The sequence below is a fragment of the Diceros bicornis genome, chromosome 36 (genome assembly GCF_020826845.1).
Source record: "Diceros bicornis minor isolate mBicDic1 chromosome 36, mDicBic1.mat.cur, whole genome shotgun sequence".
NCBI lineage: Eukaryota > Metazoa > Chordata > Mammalia > Perissodactyla > Rhinocerotidae > Diceros > Diceros bicornis.
The window spans coordinates 14,495,232-14,519,735 of NC_080775.1; the positions used below are offsets into that span (position 1 = coordinate 14,495,232).

General features: G+C 44.7%; 1 protein-coding gene across 3 annotated transcripts in view; it reads right to left on the reverse strand.

The window, feature by feature from the left end:
* FRMD4A (FERM domain containing 4A) overlaps positions 1-24,504 on the reverse strand; it is a 216,649-nt gene that overhangs the window by 114,738 nt on the left and 77,407 nt on the right. For all 3 annotated transcript variants that reach the window (XM_058532438.1, XM_058532437.1, XM_058532439.1), the window contains 2 exons: positions 22,389-22,481; positions 11,661-11,745 (listed from right to left, as the gene is read on the reverse strand). In XM_058532438.1, the coding sequence (XP_058388421.1) occupies positions 11,661-11,745; positions 22,389-22,481 (178 nt within the window). The remainder of the gene's footprint in view (positions 1-11,660; positions 11,746-22,388; positions 22,482-24,504) is intronic.

Consider the following 24,504-nt stretch of genomic DNA (forward strand, 5'->3'; position numbering starts at 1 on the left):
TTTCTCTCCCTGATATCAATGGATCCTATAGTGAGGGACTGGAGCACGGAAACTTAGAGCTAGGACAGACTTAGACACCTGCTAGCCCAGGCCCCTGCTTTTATAGAGAACAGAAATCTCAAACCATGAGTCACAAGGCCTGAGTGGCAGTGATGGGGTGGGAAACAACCCCCCAACCTCTTGTCCAGCATGTGACCTCCCTGGGGCCATGCATTCTTCCAAATCAATTAGGACGCAGTCTCGGCCAACGTGTTCTCAGGACCACATCTATCATCGAAGCTAGCTAAAACAAGAGTCACTTTTCACTTGAATTAATAAACCGAACTCTGAGTCATGGATTTCCTAATTATTTTTCTGTGGTCCAGAACTGGCCGCTGTAATTCAAAACAATGCACTCAAGCAAGCCTATATCTTTTGAGGGAGGGAGATCATTCCTGCTCTTTCGGTCTTAGGAATTTCAGAGATGGATAATAATATTTGCTACAGAACCACCTCAGAAGCGTGAGCTAAGAGAACTAACGAGAGCATATGAAAGAATTGGGGACAATCATTCTTTATGCTTAACCAGCTGAAAGAGCTTCATGGCCACTGTAATTGATATGGACTATCAGTGCTGGGATGTGGAGGAATGCTTGGAACTGCTGTTTAGGATTGCCAGGTCCCATCAGAAGGTAAATCATTTAACAGGGCACAAATGATTTAACAGAAGCACCGTCCAGAGTTTCCACAATGGATCATTTCTACTCTATGTTCGTCTCCATTCCGACCAATCCGCTTCCTGAAGTCGCTCGTGTGTACTTGTTAGTGTATTGGTATGCACGCTCTTCTGTGAAACATTTACACCTATGATGCAGTAATGGGCAACGGTGGGCTAATATTTAACATCCCAGGAGGCTTATCCAATGTGCAACTCAAAACCAACCATCAGGAGCAACCCTTTTAAGTGCAAACATAGTTTTTAGTTTATTATTAGACTCATCTGCTAAATGAAAATGTCTATACCTGTGGTAGGGAGCAGGGGTGGGGAAGGCAAAGGGGGTCTTTTTATATTATATTTTATTTTACACAGTCTATTATACAGTTCCAGAAGACACCTTTGGATGATCTGGTGGCAAATATTAACTGTAAGCTACTATTATTCAGAGTAAAGCTACCAAAACATGCAATTAAACATCTAACCTGATTTATCCAAGTTCTCACCATATTTGTCTTCAGGGTAAGTGGGAACTAGCATCTTAACTGGGGGTGAGTTTTCACCTTCTCTGACCTTGACCATCTTCCACTGGCGGTATTAAAACCAGTGTGAGCCAAAATGTGGCCAGTAAGAGGGAAAAGGATTAAAGAATGTAGTGGCCCAGGCAGCCCACACACTTGCAAAATCTGATGTAAAAGAAAGCTGCCTTATCATCTCTCACTGTTTCTATTTTATATTGATTGAGTTCAAGATTCATCTTGTTGTCCGTCCTCAGGGGACTCAGTACAGAGATCTGAACGGTGTGTATACGAACCACGCTGGGAATGCTGGGAAGACACATTCCTAATTGTGAAAATACGATCCTACCTTGCAGTCTCGCCCTGATTCCCATCTGATGTCTCCTGTTCATAATACTTTCCCCTTTTATACCTGGGCCTCCAGGTGACTTTATTTTTAAAATTCCACCGCAATGGAACAGAGGTCTAGACTTTCTGTCCATGCCACACATTTCCCATTGTACCTCAAAACCTGAGAGCTGAGTTCCCCGTGCAGAGGAGGGAATAGATGTTTCTAGGGATCCTCCTCTCAGACACATGCTGCCCTATAACACTGAAAAGACGCCTCCACCTTTTCCTCATCTGATTCTCTGGCAACCCAAAGGTGGCTTCTTTCTTGTGTTTCTGCTCAAGCAGAGAAAATAAACTGAACGAGACCACAAAGAGTGTGTGCAAAGATTCCATACTCTCCTGCGGCTCTGAGATTTCTCTCGACTGAGGACAAACTAGGAAAGGAGGTGGGAAGCAGAAGACCCTTCAGGGAGGATCTTTGGGCGTTTCCCATCTGGCACTACCCAGATGCTGGCGGTGTGACATTTCTCTGTGACCCCAATGCTCTTAGAGCCATTTGAGGACGGGTGTCTGCAGAGTTGTTTGCTGAGCTAGAATCTTGCCTGGGAATCTAGGTCTGGTGGTCTGCTGGACATGTAATAATTTTATCTTGAGATCACTGGTAAGAGAGGTTGCTGGTAGGAGGGAATGTGATGTCTTGTAGTTGTCGTGGTCATTTGGGGTTTAATCTGGGCATCTGTTTCATTTAATACAGAAAAATATGTGCCACTTTCTTTGATCTTTTGAAAAATGGTATGGAAAGACAAGATGTGACTATCTGCTGTGTGTGTATGCATGTTCAGAGCAGGGCTGAGGAGGATGGCCCCACTTCCTCCCACTCAGCACTGTTTTATCCCAGGTGATTAAGTAGCTGAAGGAAGAGGCTTGAGGTCATTTATCAGCAGCATAATGGCTAACAATATTCTCAGAAAGATTCCCATCTGAGGGTCTCCGAGTCTTCCAAACAAACATCCCCACGAGAACCCCAAGTGGTAGGGGTTATGGACATTCTCCAAAAGTCCTGGGAGCCAGAGGATGTCTCCATGAGCCTTCTGCTCTGAGGGACTTGCTGGTGATCTTCCCACTCAATCAAGAATCTTAATGAAAAGCATTCCTCCATGATCAGGAATGACAGAAATTCCACCTTTCATGTAAGATTAATGAGATGATTATAACAGAAAATATGATGAACAACCACATGGGAGGCTGAGAAGATTTCAGTGAGGATGACCTTTGTAAAGTCCACTCAGAACGACTTGCAGGGCTGGCCCGAGGGTCTTCCTAATGAATCCTCACCCACCCTTACCACCTTTCCTTTCACCCACAAAATGTCTAAAGATTATAGTTTCTTGCCATCCTCCTTAAGATCATTTCTACTCCCACCTAAAAGGTCCAGGTTCTAGTTCCAACCTCCCAATACCTCTGGGACACTGAATAAATCACTGGACCGCCTTGAGCATCATTTTCCTCATCAGTAGAACAGGGATAACAATTTCTTTTTCAATTATTTTACTGAGGAAACGGAGAGGTGATTTGGAAACTCTAAGACACACTACAAACATCATGTCTGTGTTACTTATTTTCACTCATTGGTTTATAGATAATCTGCACTCCACAGTTTTGCCTCTGTTCTTCAGCATTTTTTTAGCATTTTTAGGAATCTTTAGTGAGATATATATGTATTTTATATATATATATATATATTTTTTTTTTTTTGGGGGGGTGAGGAGGACTAGCCCTGAGCTAACATTCGTTGCCAATCCTCCTCTTTTTGCTGAGGAAGATCAGCCCTGGGCTAACATCTGTGCCCATCTTCCTCTACTTTATATGTAGGACGCCTGTCACAGCATGGTCTGATGAGCAGTGTGTATGTCCGCGCCTGGGATCCGAACCCGTGAACCCCGGGCTGCCGAAGCAGAGAGTGCGAACTTAACCACTACACTACCGGGCCTGCCCCAGCACAATATATTTTTTTAAAGAGGCAGGCAGCATTGTGTGTGTGTGTGTGTGTGTGTGTGTGTGTGTGTGTGTGTGTCAGTCACCGTGTATATCATCCAAGCGGGTCCTGATGCCACATTGAGCCTCCCCGTGGCTGTATAACTGCCTCAGCTCATTGCACAACTCATGATGACTACAGGAAGCTGACCTTGGCAAACAGGGGCTGTGGTGCAGGGTAAGACGGATGTGATCTTGCACAATTCCTCCTTCCTAGCCCTTTGCCAGTTTTTCATCAGTAAAGTCACTTCAAGTTTGTCTAGTGACCTACCGGGGTGCACGCCATTCATACTGGACCACCCCTCTCATTTTGTGGCACAGGGGTTGCTCCTGCCATCTACTGCATTCGTGATCCTGAGGAATCTCTTTTAGAGGTCACAGGCACCGCCAAGATGATAAGATGATGCAATTTTGTTTCTAGAGGGTAGAAAATGAAAGTCCCTCTCTGTCCTTCTTTCCTTCCACTCTTTGTCACATGAGCACACACACTACACCTGTGATAATCAAACTAAGAGATAAGGACTAGGATTCTGCAAGTCTGAGACTAATATTTATGTCGGTTCCATTGTCCTGGGGGACTTGATTCTGGTCTTTGTTTTTCTCAGCTTCAGACAAGATGATATCATCTGCTCACTGGCAAAGCTCTTTGAAGGTCTTGGATAAAGACCACATTTCAATTTCAACAAGAGTGATGGTATTTAGACCTAAGTGGCAAATGTGGCCCAAGGATAATTACTGAAATTCCAATAATATGTGAAGCTCCCAGATCACTGTGGACATCTCAAAAGTTTGAGCAAGACCCCTTAGCACACATAAAACAGGAATTTTAAGCTTTTTCTTTCCTGGCATGATCTGCTTTCAGGGGGTACATGGAGGCACAAAACGTGGTAATTTCCCAGGAAATATGTGAGTCCTTGCTCCCTTGGAAAGCAATCAATTAAAAACAATTTACTGAGGACTGGCTATGTGCCAAATAGAGGGATAGGTCATGGAAGGTCATCATAAAAATCCACTCAGAAAAACGCCTGCGCCAACTTTTCCTCCAACCCAAAGAGGCACATTTCAATCCATCTTCAGATGGCAACCACGAGTCCTGTTTCTTTCCTTATCATAGTTGGATGAGATTACATGTAGACATGAAGCATAATTTAAATGTGATGAATATACTTAAAGAATAGATGGTCAACCCCTTCCAGTCTGGACAAAGTTACACAGTCCAAACGTGAGATTCATAACAGAGTAGCTAGTCATTTTCACGAGTCCCTCACTTCACTCAATTTAAAACATATAAGTCTCTAATTACTCAACTATGAAGACCCGAATAGAAACAGAAGGTCAGTATGGGAGCCAATTTTACATGTATGTGAAGAATATTAGGGGCTGGATCTCAGATTTCTTTATTTCCCTTATAACTTTCACATAGACAAGCTATGGGGATCCTTCTTTTAAAAAACTAAACAGACGCTGACATTTTATGACCTAGCACTTGTTTGCAAAGCTTTCAAAAATGATTGTGGTGACTAACTTTGGATGGCAATTTCATTTTGTCAGCGGGGAACTCTGAGCAGAAAGGATTCAATCCTGCAGCCTCAAGGTGGGGAAAGAGTTGAGATTAGATCCACGTCCACCCAGTCGCTCCTGTCCAGTGTGACAAGTCCACTGCTCCTGTGGGGCTGATGGATGGGCCGCCTGAGTAGGTGTAGGAAGCCACATCTAAAGAGGGAGAAGACTGATGGAAACGCTGGGCAGGAGGTTTCTTTCTTGTGTTGCTTCCCAGGGAACATACAACATCCAAGGCGGACTCCCGTGGGAGTTTCCATGTGACTAGACACATTTCCAAATGAGTTTTATCCATTCCCTGGTCATAAATTTCCTTGCCATCACCCATCTGTCACCTGAGTGAGTTAAAACACATCAGAAATGCTGTTGGAGATGTGGCCATCTGGGGTGTCAGTCACCCCTCCATTCTATACTTGCTCCTGCTCCGCTTAAAGTAGACAATTACAGCCCTGCTCTCTCAGGACCACTAACTTTTTTCAACTTGGATACATTATGACTATATTTTTCTGCTTGTTTTGTAGAAAATAGGAGGACATGAGAGAGAAATCCACCATGGTCATGCTTTCTGTCTCCTGGAGAAGAAAGAGTGGAAGGTAGGAAGGTGATATTCGTAGTTGCAAAAAAATAACAAAACAGAACAAAAACCCTTTCCTCACTCTTCTGCTGTTGAACAGATAAGAGGTTTGTTCTTTGGAGAAGATGAACAGGAAGCTGGGATGAGGTGGACTCAAAGTGCAGGGATTAAAAAGAAGTCTACATCTAGAATAGAGGCCATTCTCTCCCCAGACCCTAGAAAGTGGAAGGATATGCCCCAGGCAGGAAGGAGGAAGACTCTCCTCTAGAGAGAATGAAGGGCCACAGAGAAAAGATACCCAAACACTGATATGTGGGGTTCCCACTGAAAGAACCAGCTTGCCACAGGTTCACTCCACAGGGAAATCCACCAGAGGACCATCCCCATCTGGGCCCTCAGAGTATCAATTAGCTTTTTTGTTGTTGTTGTTGTTGTTTTTGTGAGGAGATCATCCCTGAGCTAACATCTGCCAATCCTCCTCTTTGCTGAGGAAGACTGGCCCTGGGCTAACATCCGTGCCCATCTTCCTCCACTTTATATGGGACGCCGCCACAACACGGCTTGCCAAGCAGTGCATCGGTGCGCGCCCGGGATCCGAACCGGCGAACCCCGGGCCACTGCAGCTAAGCGCGCGCACTTAACCACTTGCGCCACTGGGCCGGCCCCTCAATTAGCTTTTAAGTGCCTCACTCTTAAATATGGATGGATGGACTAGGATCAACAGACAATTGAGGAAAGCCCTACATGAAAGACAGAGACCAAAATAAATAAACAGCAAAAAAAAAAAAAAAAGAACTGGAAAGAAACAGAATATGCATGATAATATTCTTGGGGCGGTAAGAGGACATTAGGTTCGTAAGACAACAGTAGGATAATATACATATAAAGAAAAATCAGATAATATGAAGGAACTCTTAGAAATTAAAAACATGATAGCAAAGGTCAAAATGTCAATAGAAGGGATTAAAGATAATATTGATGAAATCTCTTGGGAAGGAGAATGGGAAGACAGAGAAGGAAGATAGAAGAGATGAGATATCAAAGCAGGAAGCCATGCCCAGCATCTGATTAACAGGAGTTCCAGAAGGAGAACACAGAGAAAAGAGAGGAGAAGACATTATCCAAGAAATAATACAAAAAAATCCCTCCCAGACCTGAAGAATCCGAATCTCCAGACTAACAGTGCCCATCGATTACGCAACACAATGGATTTACAAAGACTCACATCAGGGCACACCATCCTGAAATTTCAGATGAAGAGGAATAAAGAGGAGATCCTAGAAGATCCCACTGGTAGTGGAGGTGGGGGCAGGGGGGTTCACATATAATGTACAGGGCAGCAGACTTCTCCAGACCAGCTTGTGAAGATTCTGAAGCAACACCTTTGATATTCTAAGAGAAATCTTCATTTTATATTTCCATATCCAGTCAAACTATTAACCAGATATGAAGGTAGAATAAAGACTCTTCCAGATATGCAAGGACCCAAATATTTTACTTCTCATATACGTACGCTTTCTCTGGACTACTGGAGGATGCTCTCCAGTGAAACAATGGCGTAAAACAACCCAAGAAGACTCAGGATCCAGGAAACAGAGGACCCACTCCAGAGCCGGGTGAAGGGAAGATGTGATGCGGAAGGGGAGTGCTGGGGTGGGGGCTGCGAATGAGGCCCAGTGTAGACTGGAGCAAGACGATGGCAGGCTCCAAAAGGAGGTCTCAGGAAAAACAGCAGAGACACAACAACAAAAACCAAACCAAAGAGGGAAATTGAGCATTACCTGATGCATATGGAAATTAATGTTGGTAGACAATCTGTAGGAGCTTTTGGAAAACACCGAAGGGTACACAGAAACCAAACAAGTAACAGCAAGGCAATTATTACCTTTAGGTAAAACAACTAGTTGTCTAAAAAATGGAACCACAACCATAGGACGCTACTCGGATTAGTCATAATAATGTAACGCTGGCGGCTGTGGCTTTTGCCCAGATTTGCGCTCTCGCCATATTGGGAAGATGGGAAAGTGGGGTGGTTGTATGGGAGACCTCAGTCCTGGCCTATCTTAACAGGAACTCAACAAATCTAAATGCATCAATCAAGGACTAACACCCTGTGCCAATTATGTGGAAATACAGGGCAAATACCAGAAGAAACAGCTAAAATTGTTGAAAGCGGTGGGACTTGGGGGGGTGGGCTCTTTTCCACAGTACGAACCATGTGACTTGTAAACTATGTCGTATATTACTTTGATAAAAATAAATAGTGATGCTTTAAAAGTGAATGCAATAAGGACTTGGGGGAAGCAGGAATAAACAGCTTATTTGATCTGAACACTGAGATTCTAGTACATGGTAGGAATCGTTCCCCAAGAAAAAAGGAAGGAGCTGATGTTAAACCTCTGCTGGGTCAACTGAAGCCTCAAGGATCAGCGTTATCCACAGGTTCTGGCATGGCTCCTGGGCTCTTCGAGGCCTCCCAAGTGCCAGAGGGCAGCGTGGGTGGCACAAGGAAAACTGCAGCCAAGATGAACAACTCGGGTCTGAATCCAAATGAGCAGATCTACCTCAACAGGAGCTAATGATGTGCCAGGCGCAGCGCTAACCGCATCCACGCTTTATCTCCCCTAATCTTCCCAAGAAGGTGGGGAATAGAGTCTTTTAATATCCTGGCTCAACCAAAGAGGAAAATTAAGCGTGGAGACATCATAGAAGGAGGCTGCACTTATTGCATTTACGAAGAGGCAGAGCTGGGAAGGGAACCGAGTCTGTGGGACACCCGCTCTAAACCCCTGATCACAGGCACTCTGCTGCAGGGCCTCCCACGATCTTGACATATTTACAACTCGGTGGAACAGGTCACACCGCCTGTTCAGCCATGTCCGGTCTTCTGTCTTTGAGTAAGAGCCTAACCTCTCTGACATCAGTTCCTTCCCTCAGTAAAGCTAACGATTCCAGCTCTACCCTTCTCATGAGGCTCCAACACGATAACATATGTGAATTGTTTTAATAAACGCTAAATATCAATTTATGTGAATATTATTTTTGATGATGACAGGGAGACAGGCCGTCTTGTCACGCTATCTGGTCTCCTATATAAACTTCAGAAAAGCCATCTCTGGGTCATCTGCATGACCAAGCTCCAGTACTGATCCTGAGAAGAGACAGCTGGGGTTCTGGAACAACATACACCATCCAGGTCGGCAGGCAGGCTGACGCTGTCAGCACCTTGACCCTAAATGTGGCTGCCTCCGAATGCATCACCACCTCCACTTAGGGAATCTGTGATGTTTACTTCTGAGGATTTCCTCTTTTTTGTCTCCCATTAATTCCGAGTCCTCCGTGAGCACGATGTTCAGAAGTGCTGTAGCATCCAGTATTTGTGACTGGACCGAATTGAACAATCCCGAGAGAGAAACCTTCCTCTCCTGTACCCAGGTGTCTATACAAGCAGATTTGGGGCAACTTTGTACTCGTCCTAGTTGAGGCTGATTTATCAGTTCGGTGACTCTGCAGACATTTACTGCACAAGTCTGCCGCCTGGTGGACAATGCTCCCTTTTTATTTCTGAATTTTTCCAAAGTGCTTTCCCAATCATTAAACAAAAACCATCAGACGCTCTTGCAATCTGTGAAGAACGTAAAGTTGGTCTTATTACTTCCACTTTAGAATGAGAAAACAAGGGCTTAGAGACAGGAAGGAATTTGCAACTTCCTGGACCTACATTTAGTGTTTTTTCCTCCATTCAGCAAAACCCCAAAATACCGTAGTCTGAGTGCTCTGTGTTTGAGCCCAGTTTAAGTCCTGGCTCAGCAAATGCCACCAAAGGAGGTCCTTTCACAGAACTGAATTTGATCACGACCAGGCGCTCCGTTATTTTGAACATTTGCATTTGGTGGAACTATTCTGTGCAATGAATGTGCTGCAGGACTTCCAGAAGGAAAAGTGATGAATAATATACCATTTCAAGTCGTGTGTGAGTTTTAACGTTTAGTGGGTTGTTGCAATCTCCCCAACCTGTGTTTAGTTAAATGTGAAAATATAGGCAGGGGATCTCCGTGGATTCCTTCAAATGCAGCCATGGAGCACTTTACAACAGGTATACTTGGCTTTGAGGTTCTCTAGGGCTGTGGGGGCAATCCCCACTCTAAGGAGAGTCTGCCCTCCAGGGCATGGTGCGGCCCTGCGGCCGAGCTCTGTGACCTGGAGTCAGGCTGTCAGTTTCAACCCCGACTGACTCTGCCATTCAGTAGATATGCAACCTCAGGAGGATCTCATAACCTCCCTGTGCCTCATCTTCCTCACAGGCAAAACAAGAATCAAAAACAGTCTTCATCTCACGAATGTTGTGAAGAATCAGCTACACAACTTACAGACAGCCCTCAGCACCAAGCTGGCCACAGTTTGACCTGAGTAAGTGTCAGCTGTCCTTCTCCAGGGTTGTTAATGAGCTGACCTAACGCTGCATTCATGACACGTAACGGTGCAGGTTGGGGGGCAGAAGAGTGGGTGTTCACTTTAATTACATTCTCCTAGTAGTGGTTCTTAACTCACGTGGTGTTCTGGGGAGAGGGGGTATATACTGGAAATGTGTGTGGACATTCTGGGTTATCCAATGAAAGGAAACACTACAAGCATATAAGGGAACTGGATGCAGTGCAAGGGACTGAGCCACTCAATTAACAACTGTCCCTTGAATAGACATTTCTCTAAAGATGATGTACAAATGGCCAATGAGCATATGAAACGACACTCAACATCACTAATCGTTAGGGAAACGCAAATCAAAACCACAACGAGATACTACCTCACACCCATTAGGATGGCTATTATCAAAAAAAGAAAATAATAGGTGTTGGCTAGGAAGTGGAGAAATTGGAACCTTCATGCACTGTTGGTGGGAATATAAAATGGTGCAGCCACTATGGAAACAGTACGGCAGTTCCTCAAAAAATGAAAAACAGAATTACCATATTATCCAGCAATTCCACTTCTAAATATACACCCAAAACAACTGAAAGCAGAGACTTGAACAGATATTTATAAACCCGCATTCACAGCAGCATTATTCACAATAGCCAAAAGGTGGAAGCAACCCAAGTGTTCATTGATAGATGACTGGATAAACAAAATGTGCTATATACACACCATACGATATTATTCAGCCTTAAAAAGGAAGGAAATTCTGACACATGCTACAACGTGGATGAACCTTGAAGACATTATGCTAAGTGAAACAAGCCAGACACAAAAGGACAAATACTGTATGATTCCACTTATATGAAGTCTCTAGAGTAGTTAAATTCAAATAGAAAGTAGAAGGGTACTTACCAGGGACTAGCGAGTAGGGAGAATGGGGAGTTATTGTTCAAGGGGTACAGAGTTTCAGTTTTGCAAGATGGAAAGTGTTCTGGGGATGCATGGTGGTGATGGTTGCACAACAGAGTGAATGTACTTAATATCACTGAACTGTACACTTATCAATGGTTATGATGGTAAATTTTATGTGTATTTTAGCACAATTAAAGAAAATTTGTCCCATCCAAATACCAATAGCATCCCTTTGAGAGATACCCCTAGAACATTTAAAATGGTCAAATACACATGCATTTGGTAATAAGAAGTTCATTCATACTTGTGAGGCCTAAGTTAACTGGTGCTTTTGTCATACTTGTGTAGGTTTTTCCTTTCTCTCAGTTGTGAGGTTAAGGAGACCCCTAAAACCAGATGAAGGAACACCTCCAAGGAGCCAAAACACAATGAAAGGATCAGAGGAAGTCACATATTGATATCTCTGGTTTCATGAGGTTCTCTTTTATGTACAGTAATTAATTTATAAATTACTTACACTAATCCATAAAATCACCTTAGGGGCAACAATTTGGGATTTCCAGCTTCAAATGATACTTTCGGATTTCAGTGGGAACTCTAAACAGGAAGAAACAGTTCTTACCTTGTAGATACAGGACTTGGCATTCAGAAAGAAGAGCTCAATGGTGGCATTATCTTTCAGGTACGAAATGCTTTCTATGTAGAACCTGAAAGAGAAAAACTGCAAATGACCACAGAAGCATTAACTGATCAAGCAGAAAACCAACTGTTCTCTGAGCTACAGGATCTGACTGAACTGACTAGAACTCTCAATCCAAAATGAGCAAAGGAAAAAGGTATCATCAATTGTCTTCATATGATTCCTTTCTGAGAGAAAACAGTGTTTGCAAATCTATTGTCATGCCTGACACCCCTTACCATAGCCAAAGAGCTCGGCTGCCATCAACTCCTAAGGGTGGACTTAAACTTGATTATCTCCTTTCTTTTTTCTTACCTGCTTTACCAATTTCTTATAATATTATTTGCTTTCAATACATTACTTATTTGTCCTAATCATTGTTGAGTTACATTTTTTTAAAGATAAATTTCTTCTGCTTAATCAAATAAGGGGCCCTATTTCTCTTTGAAATGGTTATGACCTATCTTTCTGGAGGTGGCAAGGTGTCGTTTGATCTTTGCACATCCAGAGAGCTGTGGCAAGTGTCTGTAACACTGTGATATTAATGATATTAATGCATATTAAGCCAAATGATTTTTATCCAGACGGAGTTTATAACATCCAGATGGAGTTATATCAACTTTGGAGTTTATTAAATTCCTTAGTTAGATAAGGGACTTGTACTTGTCCAAGGATTAGCTGCATTAAGGGAGAAGGAGTTGTGAAGAGAGAGGAGAGAGTAGATGATTGAAATGCAGAGCCTTAGAGAGGAAGAAGGTTCTGTATTGGGGTGACAATGCTTGGAGGGCACTAGATACCTGACTTATGGACACTGGGTGTACCAGGAGAGGGCGGAAGGTGAAATGAGAAGAAACAAGTGTTACAGTCTCCTAGAACAGCGTTACAAGAGGATGGAAAGAATCCTGGAGAGGAAGTCAAGAGACCAGTGATTTGGTGCCAGTTCACGTGATTTAAGGCAAGTCACATAATCTCGCTGGCCTTCTGTTTCCCAGGCTGTAAAAAGAGACAGCAGGACTTGGTCAGTGGTTCTCCATCTAGGAAATCTACTGGCTTTCAAATATTGGAAAGGAATTCAGATTAAAACAACAATAACAACAGCAAAAACAACAAACTAACATTGCATAAGGCAAACAAAACATGTCCATAGGCTAGGGCAAGCCCACAGCCCACCAGTTGCAAACTACTTTCTGTAGACTAAATAAATAATGTCTTCTATCATTTTTCAAATGTGTGCAGAGGCTATTGTGATTAATACAATAGCGATTCATTTAGATTTGTGAGTGAATCCAGAGTAACTTCAGATATTAGCAGATACTTTCAATCAACAGATATTAGTACAATTACCATTATGTGAGAGTCTACAAAACTTTTGGAAATTACAATATGGCCCTCATTCTTGCAAAGCCTGGGAATGAGTAGGCTGGTTGATCTCTACTACGCCACGTCTCCCTGCAAAAAAATTAAAGCACCAGCCTCCTGCTTTTGGAGCAAGTATTTTAGGTCTTGGATGCATCCATAAAGGGTCTGCAGCAGTCTCAGAGGGGCTGTAAAGTTGTATAACTTCAGTCCTCTAAGAATGGAGACGTGAAATGCAGTAGCAAATTCTACACCTCCAAGCAAAATAAGTTAAATTTGATTTAATTAAAATCTACATCTGTTGTAAAGGGCTTTTGGGGAGGGGTAGTCAGAAGAGCAAAATCAGTAGGAAGGAGGGAAGGAGGAAGGAAGGAGAAAGGAGGGAAGGAAGGAAGGAAGGAGGAAGGGAGGGAAGGAAGGAAACTGAGGGAAGGGAAGGGAAAGGAGAGGAGGGGAGGGAAAGGGAGAGAAAGAGAAGGGAAGAGGATGACAAAGGGTCAGATCCAGGTGGTTCAGAAGAATGCCAGCTCAGCTGGGTGACTTGCAGGCGTGGCCTCTTATAGACGAGTGTTGCTTCTGTACCTTTGTTCAAGCTATTCGTCTCACTCCCAAAACAACCCTCCTCCACGCCCCAACTCACTCCTGCTCCCTTTAGCCCGCGTTCAGGATCACCACATTTTCGCTGACTCCGCTGACTGCTGACCGTCCTACAGAAGAGCTCCTCTCCTGGGCTCCCTTCCACCCTCTGCTCACTGTGCTGCCCAACACAGTGTAATTTTCTGTTCCCTGGGACGTCTTCTTACTAGGCTGCTAACTCCTTGAGGACTGGCCCAGTCTTACTCATTTGCATATCCCAACACTAATTCAGTGCTTCGCACAAACACGAGCTTAGTAAGCATCTGTGCATGAAAGACTGACTTTTCACTGTTCTCCCCACTCATGGTCGGTTGAGTTCTTACTGGTGAAATGGGCAGTGAACACCACACAGGAGGGAACAGAAATAATAGATGGTTTCCCAGGTGTCATGAAATTTCAGGCTGGGGGTCTTATATTCCACATCCGGCCCCTTCCCTCACTGTTAACACGGAAAGTTGTTCAAACAAAGCTGCTGATGACCTAATAATAATTTTGAGTCTAAAGCTGTTGGGTCTGAAATAATTTAATTTTCAAAGCAATGCATTATGTCTTTATCACATTTGTTCTTGAGAATTAAGCAGTCGTGACATTCTGTCATCCCGAACCCCGATTTTCTCCTCAACCGTATATTAAGAAAATATAACACTTCCCCTTTCAACTTTCTAATAACGGAAAACTGAAATGAGACAGCAAATTCTGTGTCTTTTGCGACAGCGTTCATTTCCACCCGGGTCTGTTGTCCGGCTGTACGAGAGGCAGGAAGGTAGAGGAAATAACAAGCATATTCTGAGACGAAGAAAAAAATCACCTCCTTTTGACAGAAACTGGAAAGCCATTTCCTGTTAACCTTTATCACCAAGAAACAGCCTGGAAATCGTGTGAGTTCCAGGCCGCTCATATTATTGTTCTGTAACCTTGGATTTTTAACTTATCCTGAAGTTTCCATCTGTGCTAGGGAACTCGAGAGTCAAAATGCCCAGAGAAAAAGGCCTCAGACATCTCAATTCACACACCGAGGCCCAGCGCACATGGCAGGAGCACCGGGGAGAAGAAACTTCTGGAGAGGTGGGAAATACTGATGGTTTGGGTTCCAAGTCGAGATTTTCTCCTTTTTTTTTTAACCACTTCTGTTCTTTTTGATTCTCATGAGCGCCTTATTAAAGGTCCCTCTTTTCAGCAATAGGTGGCGACGTTGCATTTCCTTAACTACCAGGGCGGGCGCTTCCTCAAAGACGTAGTTCACAAAGAACATTCCAGGTCTCTGAGTAAACCCAAGGAAATGAATGATTTCTCTGAGATTCAGAGGGTCTGCATGGACAATTCTAAGCCTTGTTCTGGATTAACCATGGGTTTCTGACCCTTTGACATCTGAGACGGCCCCTCCCAGGGTGAGGCAATTCCTAGAGAGAGTAAGGGACTCACCTGTGAGCACACCTTTCCTACCAACCAATCCAGAGCCCACATACCCTTCCTCGCCTCCTCTATGGGGTTCTTACACTCTGGGCCACCATCCCCCTGCCCTCATCACACCAGGCCCAGGAAATGGACAACTCAGGATGGCCCTGTGCCCCAAAGCCCGCTGAAATTACTCAAACCAGCCATCCCAAGCCTGCTTACCCTGTCTCCCCATTCCTTCCTGCAGAAACCACCATAAAGGCTCTTGTCCACAGATCCCCCCTCCCTCTGCCTCCTGACCAGCCTAGTGCATCCCTGTGTGGCCCCACCTGGCATGGCATGCCCCTCCTCTTGGGAACCACTAGTAACAAACTATCTTTGCAATGGCAATCGTCTCCTGATCTGCTGGCCTCACCATCCCTGAATAATAATAAAACCTGCACTTTAAAACAGGGTCTTCAGCACGTTTAGTAGGACTGACCCTTAGGGATTGTTTTTGAGTTGAAGGGAATGCTGCTCTAGGCCAACGGCTAACCAGACTCCCAGCGTTCCTTGAGCTCCATGAGAATCACACCCAACCTGGCCCAGATGGTGCTGACCTGAGAATACTTGATCAGATGGTCTGAAGGAGGAATAAATCCGTGCTATGCTATGACATGTCTGAGCCTATTAAATACTCAGGAGGCTCTGAGGCCCTGGGGAGTCTCGTCCCCTTTAACCTGTGGAAGCCTCACACTGCAGCAGACATACCGTCCGGCCAGATGATGCCAGCCCCGGCTCCTCCTCTAGCTTCCTCCTCTTCCCTCTCACATCCTCCCCTTGGCACTTGGGAATCACTGAATATTTCCAGCAAGTGTTAATTAAATGGGCCAGTGATTTCATTTTGTAGTGAACACAAATGTCACATTTGGATTGCTGACTTTTGATAGCAAAAAGGAGTGATCATAATGAGAAGGATAATTGATCCTGCTGTGAGTTTCTGAGTCCAAATATCTCCGATGTTTAGTATTTCAGCAGCACTAAAATCTACCCGGGACACCCAGTTGAGATCCAGCAAGTTCTGGTTAGCAGGCATCTCATTTTAGATTCCTGCCATCATTGTGACTGTGAGTGACAGGTAAGAGCAATGGCTGTCACCACCAGCCAGGAAAGACACCAACCGCCAGGTCATGAACTCGGCTGTAAAATCCGCTCTCCCAGATTAAAGCTTTCTGGTATCTCCTCTCTTTCTTTTTTCTATTGCTCACTTCGGTTTATTGTTTATCAAACTCTAAGTCTGAGGAGACAAATCTAATCTCTATTTATTTTCCTACAAACAGTATAGGTGACCAGAGCCACAAGGACACTTGGCTGGAGAACACACAATTAGAGGAACAGCCAAGACGTGGAGGAATCATTCTGAGCACAAATTTGTGTCTATACAGTAAAAAGACCTAGAGGCTTCCTTGGGTGTGTAGACATATTTTCCTTATATTTTTTCTTGACCGATTTCTTAAGCTTGCCTGGTGGATCCTATGAGAGGGTCATTGTTCTCAAATCTGGGGAGCTCTCCCCGTAGCACTAAACAATGATCTTGTAGTTGAAGGTGATCTTGGTCTCACATTGACCACAGGGCTGCCTGTAAAGCTCGTGTGTGTGAGGGGTAAGGGAGTGGGGAAGGATGAGGATGGACAGGCATGCAGAAGTCAGATCAGACAGGACATGCCAAGGATATCCTTAGCATGATGATGAGAAGAAGGGAAAATTATGAGTACAGGATCAGATGAGAATTCTAGAGAGATGCTCAGTGGCAACATACAGAGAGATTGGAAGGGGCCGGGACCAGAAGCAGAGATGAACAAGAGGATTTCCAGACCAGGACAGGTTTACTAATTACAGTCAAGGGGGTATGCATGGAGAGTAAGGGATGGGTATACGAGCTATCTAAGCTGCAGAAATGAGAGGAATTAGTGACTGAGGGAAGAGAAGGGAGCAGGTGGGAGAGAGCAGGTGAAGTCAAGGTTGACTCCCAAGCTTCTGGCTTGGGGGCTGGATGGGTAGCAGTGCCAATCACAGAGATAAGGAGGTACCACAGAAAGAGCAGTAAGTTTGGGGGGCAGAGAGATGATGACATCATTTGATTCAGGCAGAGGAGGGTAGAAAAGCACCTGTGGAATTCGAAACCTAGAGGCCTCCAGTGACCATGGGACCAGAGGCTGGACTGCCACAAACTGAGGAATCAATGGGATGTGGGAAGGGGGCAGCGAGTGTAGACCCATCCTTGTGAACCTCTGCTATGAACAGAGGGGGAAGCAAAGGGTGGAGGAGGATGCAAGTCAAGGGAAGGTATTTTCTTTCCTTAGGGTGGGAGAGGCGTGGACGTGAGGGGAGGGATCCACAGAGAAGCAGCAGCTGAAGACAGAGAAAAAGAGAGGGGAGACTGAGGCAGTGAGCCCTCCTACGTAGTGGAAGGGGCTGGAACTCGAGTACATGTGGCCCGCCAGCTTTGGATGAAGGGATAAGGATCACTCTTCCTCTTCCTGTGTGTGTGTGAGTGTGCAGTGAGGGGGTAAAGACGCCACAAACACAGGGCAAGCACAACCAACTTTGTGGGTAAGGGAGCAGGAAGCTGATGGACCTCACTCATGCTAGCTTTCATTTTCTCTGCAAAATCATAAGCAGTGTCACCTCCTTGGAGCAAAGGGGTGAGCTTCCGGTTGGAGACTGTGGCAAGAGAGAAAGCCATTGTGGGCAGGGCAGAGGACCCTGAACAGGCAGACTCGACAGAACTGGCTCGAAATATTGAAATATTGATGACCTCTGAAGGATTGGTCACAGTCAATCACACGCCAACCTGTAGTTGTGTGATTTTTTTTTCATTTTTTTCCACTGACCACACTCAGCAATTTGGGGGTAGAAATTAAAGAACTGTGTAACTGGATCGATCCAACCCTACGAGTGTGCATGCATGTGTGTATGTGTGTATGAGCAAGGGGAGGAGAGGTCTAGGGTAAGGGAGTGGTTGCAATGGTCCAAAATTGGGTTTGGACTGAAATGGCAGAGAAATGATGACAGGTGGGCTGACAGGACCTTGGACGTTGAGGAAAACAGATACATGCCTCTCCTTTGCCCAATGTGGAGTTTCCAACCTGTCACCAAACTTTGTGACTTCGAGTTGTCCCTGTAGGGGGCGCTCTGCCTATAGCGCTCTGAGTCCCATAGAGCTAGAACAGGAATGCCAGGCCCCGGAGGGCTGCTCTCCACGGCCCCTCTCACTCAGTGCTGGGTGCACCTGTGCTAACACCATCTCTGCAGATGGATGCTGGTTCTGCAGACGTGGCCAAGTGTGGAACCCGAGGTGGGCAGGGTCATCCACCTTGACTGGGGTGCCCCTGGCCCCGCCTGCAGAGGGAACAAAGACAGTCTCTGATAAGCAATCATGGTATCGCTTTTCACCTGTGAGAGGAAGGCAGCATGGGGTAGGGGGCAGGGCCTGAGGTTTGGAGTCAGATCTAACCCAACAGATGCGATAACTTTCTAGCCATGCTGGGGGGACAATTTCCCTGACCATCCTGGGCGCCCATCTCCTCATCTTTAATTAGGAATAACAATACCTGCTTCAAGGGTTGTTGCGAAGATTCACAATCATCCTTAATAATGGATAGTTCCCTTCTCTCCGATCTTTTTCCTCTTTAGGTAATTATTAAGACCCTGAAGCCACGGTAATTATTGCTGGTGATTTGACTGATGAGCACTTGGAGGGAGCAGGTCCCTTTTAGGCTAAATAAGGGGTCCATGAAGGCAAGTTCTTAGGCCTCCACCCCAAGTCCTTAAAGAAGACTTACTCTGGCTTAGAGGATGAAGCAGAATTCTCTGAGTTCAATTTGGCATTATTTAACATACTGGGGTCTTATTTTTCCTAATCGGTGTAATGGAGGTGATAATTCTGCCCTCACTCTCACAGACGTTTTGAATATGCATTACAGCGAAAGAATACGTAAATGTCAAATTATAAACCATGCTGGGATGGCAGCCTAAACTTAGCTCCTCAGTGATACAGGACACTATTTCCACTCGTGAATTCCTAAAACTTGGCTGAAGGCAGTTGATCTTTTCCATGGTCCTCTTTTATCAGATGGTTTTATTCTCCTTTTCCATGAAGGCTAACTGTACACGTGTTAGATGTATAAGCGGAAGGTGAAAGGCTGTGAGGGGCTGAGAGGCAGGCTGCTTCAAGGGACGCGTGTGTAATGACAGCCGGGCTGGGGCTGCTCTGGTCTAGAAAGGTCAGTGTATGTGCACAGGGAGAGAGCCCAGCTGGACAAGAGCTCTTTCATGGACTCTAGTATATTCCAAGGTCTGGGTCTTTATGAAGATAATTTATCATATCACTCCTTTGGAGAAAACAGCCAATGGGCATCCCTAGACAGGCACAGAGCTATAAATTGGGAATTCTTCCCAGGCTGAAAATCAAGGAAAAATGCAGAATTCACCAATGTGGGAGAACCTGCCTCCTCTCTCGGGGAAAACGAACTATTGGTATTTTCTTTTTTTTTTTCTCCCCATAGCCCCAGTGCATGGTTGTATATCCTAGTTGTAAGTCTTTCTAGTTCTTCTATCTGAGCCGCTGTCACAGCACGGCAACTGACAGACAGGTGGTGTGGTTCGGCGACCAGGAAGCAAACCCGGGCCGCCAAAGCAGTGAGAGCGCCGAACTTTAACCACTAGGCCATCAGGGCTGGTTCTCTATTGGTGTTTCCTGACTGTGCTGCTCCGCTAGCTGAAGACTGGGGACTCAGGACAGTGGGGGTTCCAGGAGCCAGGATCCTCTGTGGCAGGTACTAAGGTGACACCCACCCTGGGAGGCGGCTGCAATAGCTCAAATGACAGATGATGACGGCCTGAGTTCAAGGAATAAAGAAGAGAGGGCAGGGAGGAAAGAGATTTCAGAATTAGCAGCAGCGAATTAACGCATATAAGAATTTGAGGAAGAGGAAAGACTTCAAGATGTAAAGCCTCTATGACTGAATGGATAATGATGTCACAGATTTGAGGGGACCAGAGAAGGTCTGGGGAGGGGAGGGGGGTGGTGGGAAGGGATGAATTTGGCTGTGGGGCTGCTGAGTCTGAAGTATGCAGGTGGCCATGAGGTAACTGGAAATAGCAACCTGGGGTTCCCCAGAAAGATCAGCTTTTGTGATGAGCTGCAGTAGCTCAGCCTTGTGGCAGTGCTCTGCTAGGGGTCTGTCCCCAAAGGTGCATTCAGAGAGCTTTTCCTGAGGAGCGTTCTGTGAGGTGCCTGCTGTGGCCAATTAGGAAAGTGGGTGGCCAATGGCAGAAGTGTCATTGGGTCTCAGTTACCCCTTTCTCGGTTCTCTCTATTTTTAGCACCAGTTCTACCTTTGCAGCTTCCTCTGAGTATCTGGTTTCACAGACAGAAGTCAGCTTGGAGTGATTTGGAAAAATCAGCATATTCTCAGCGACAAACACTTCAACCAGCAATCTCATGATGCCGCAAGCTTTCCTCCAAGGCTGGGTTCCCCAAACCCACAAATAACTCAGCCCATAACAGACAGTTGGAAACAATAGCTAATATACACCCAGCCCAGTATTTTCTATTCTTGGTTAATGTTGGTGAAAAGCACCAGGAAGGAGGGGAGAAGCTGATATATGGCAAGTGTACTCATCCACCTTCGATTACAGGTGAATGATGTGTGAAATTCAACCGAATCTCGCCTTACGCTGCCCCTCCACCCGGTAGAATGGTTACTCTCTGCTTTATATGGTTACTTTTCCATTTATCTGAGAAAATGTAGCCACCATTAAAGAGAATATGACATCAGGATCATGCCCATCAGTAATTGAAATAGCTAAGATTAGCTCTGATATGTTCGCAGCTGTTAAACAAATCAAAAAGACATTAAACACAAGTCTAAATTTACTCCACCAGCTGAGGTAAAGAGACATACTCCTGCCTGTTAAATGGACCCTTTAACTCTGATTTTAGGTTCTTCTAACACCTTCTGTGGTATTGGGATGGCTACATCTAAAACTACATTCCTGGTCGTGCTCTTTAGGAAGAAGTGAATTGTAAAGCATGGGTGTCCTGCTCTTGAATTTCTGTTAACATATTTTTATTTATTTATTTATTTTTTTTTTTTGTGAGGAAGACCAGCCCTGAGCTAACATCCAATGCCAATCCTCCTCTTTTTTGCTGAGGAAGACTGGCCCTGGGCTAACATCCGTGCCCATCTTCCTCTACTTTATATGGGACGCCGCCACAGCATGGCCTGACAAGTGGTGCATCGGTGCGCACCCGGGATCCGAACCGGCGAACCCCAGGCCGCCGCAGTGGAGCGCATGCACTTAGCTGCTTGCGCCACCGGGCCGGCCCCTCTGTTAACATATTTTTAAAGAGCTGGGTCTCTGTATTGGAAGTGTTAGAGTCCACTGGAAGACTGAGGCATTTGAACCTAAATGCCTCTGCAAAATTGTGTTGCAATGAAGGTTCTGGACAGAAAGAGGCTGGTGGCTCCACAGATGACTGCTCAGGGAGGATCTGAAGGCTCAGATTCCGGCTTTACTATGATTGGTACTTTGCCCCTCAACCCATGACATGACCCCCTCTGGCTTCATATACCCTTCTGCAAATGAAAATGGTAAGTGCAGATGATTTCATAAGATGGTTGCAACTGTTACCCATGAGAAGCAAACACAGTTCTCTGCAGTTACAAAATAAAACTCTTTATTATAGATTAATCAACAGAAAAATGCCCACTGTTTCTGGTATTTTATTATGCCATGTCCTCCCACTACTGGGAAACGCATTGATCTGTGGTTTGCTGCCAGGGGTCACCTATTCCTATTTGGGATAAAACAGGCAAGTTTCACAGGCCCGGTGGCCCTTGTGAAGGAAGAAAAGAATACACGGACTTTTGTTATGTAGCTTCAAACAGCCACGAAAAGAATCCATGGGTTTGTGTTATTGCAAGAGACTTAGTTTAGTTCAAGATATATGCCCTCTCTCTCCAAAAAAGGAAAAGAATAAAAAGCTCTGATCTTCATTCCACACAAGCAACCTAGTGCAACAGCACAAACACATGTGTCCGTGCACACACTGACACACCTTACACACTCACGCCCCAGGTTTACATCTACTGGGAATGTAGCAATACCATGACCACTACTACTGGCAATGAACCAAGACAAACTCGATTTCCTTTCCTTTAATCACCCTACCCTCCCAGACTTTTCTGACAGAGAAAGAAACAAAGAAGCAAAAGAGTGGACACCAGGTGTACATACCTGACACAAAAGTACAAAACCACTGGTCCTGACTTTTTGGGGAAGTCATGTTCCAACACTCTTCGATCTAGTTGAAGCCAGTTTAAGTGTCCCCTGAGGAGAAGAGAGACACATTGGTTAGGGCTTAGGATTTCACAGAAGTTTCTTGTGATGAAAGTCGACGTGTAGCAGAACGTGCTAGATCACAGATAAACGTGGACCTTTGCCTCATTGTTACGTTTTCAATATTTGGAGAACCCAAAGGAATTATCTGGGGAACACTGAATATCAAATTAGTGGGTGATACTGTGTGACGTGAGGGAGGGGAATGACAATCAGAAAGTCTGAGGCTTCAGACTTGCTGTCCATTTCCTAGATTGCATTAAAATTAAAAAGTAATCATACTCTCTCTCTTGTCCTGAATTCTCTCACCACCACATTCCTGACTGCCTTTTTTCCTGAAGGACTCAAAACACACGTTAGGAATATGTTAGCAATCTTCACAACATCTTGCCGGAAGCAGATGGAGTGAAAAGCGTATCATAGAGAGTATCTTAAAAATTTAAACATACACCTACCATAAGACTCAGCCATTCTACTCCTAGATATTTGCCCAAGATAAATGAAAGCATATGTCCATGCAAAGACTTTTACACACAGATGTTCAAAGATACTTTATTTATAATAGCCCAAAACTTGAAACAACCCAACTGTTTATCAACAGGCAATGGATAAACAAATCATGATATAGTTATATAATGGAATATTACGCAGCAATAAAGACAATGAACAATCTATATGGATGTATGCAGCAACAGGGATGAATCTCAAAATAGTTATACGGAGTGAAAGAAGCCAGACAAAAAGAGTAGAGATGTATGATTCTGTTTATAGAAAACTCTAGAAAGTGCGAACTATTCTACAGTGACAGAGAGCAAATCAGTGGTTGCCTGGGGGGTGGGTGAGAGGGAGGGATATAGGGGCGCATGAGGAAACTTTTGGGAGCGAGGGATATGTTCATTATCTTGAAGGTGAAGGTGGTGATGGTTTCGCTGGTGTAGACATATGTCAAAACTTGTCAAATTCCACGTTTTAATATGTGTAGTTCACTGTATGTCCATTATACCTCATTAAAGCTATTTTAAACAGTGAACCACAGAGATACTTGATGATATACAAATGGAGTCACTTGTGCATTTCTTCTTTCTCCCTCCCTCCTCTCTTCTTTCCTTCCATATATACTAACTGATCACCTTCTCTGACAAGGGTCTGGAGATGCAGCGGTAAGCAGGACAGACATGATCTCTATTCCCTTCAAGCTTATATTTTTGTAAGGAGACACTCAACCACTATTTCCACAATTAACTATATAATTATTAATGGTATTAGGACCATGAGTTATGAGAACATGTAAGGACGTGATCTAGGTCTAGGGGTCTGAGAAGCACTTCCTGGTGTCTGAGTAAGATCTGAAGAATGACAAGAGTTGCCTCAGCAAAGAGGAAGGAGAACCACCTTCTAAGCAGAGGGGCCAGCATGTGCAAAGGCCCTGAGGTGGGAAGAAACCCAGCACCTTAGTGTCGTGTGAGTAGAAAAGAATGGGGCTGGAGAGGGGTAGGGACCAGCCACCAGGCCGTAGAGGCCACGTTGAGGAGGTTGGTCTTTGAAGAGCGAGGCAGAGCCATGAAACAACTGTGAGCAGAGGAATCTACGCTTTTCCTTCTCCTCTCCTGTCTTCTCCTTACCCAATCTCAGTCCATCATCCTAGAAGACTCAGAGTCCTATAATCACCTTTACTTACTAAAATCACATTGAATAGACACAACTCCACGAAATCTCCTCAGGTGCCTGACGCTGTGTAACACGGATGTGTGTGAAAATGTATACACACGTGTGAAAGGCTGGCGCTTATTCTGTGGATAATGAGAAACAAAAGCTGTCTGCATCACTGTATTAAAAATGTTTGCTCCTCCAAGCACATACTTGCTCCAACAAATGAAAGACAGAAAACACGCTAGAAGCTTCCATCTCCACCCTGAGACTTGATTCAAGCTGGATCTTTTGCATAAGAAAAAAAATTCTTCTCTCAATTAAGCCCACTCCTTTGGCTCTAGGGATGATGATTGGCTCTACTTCT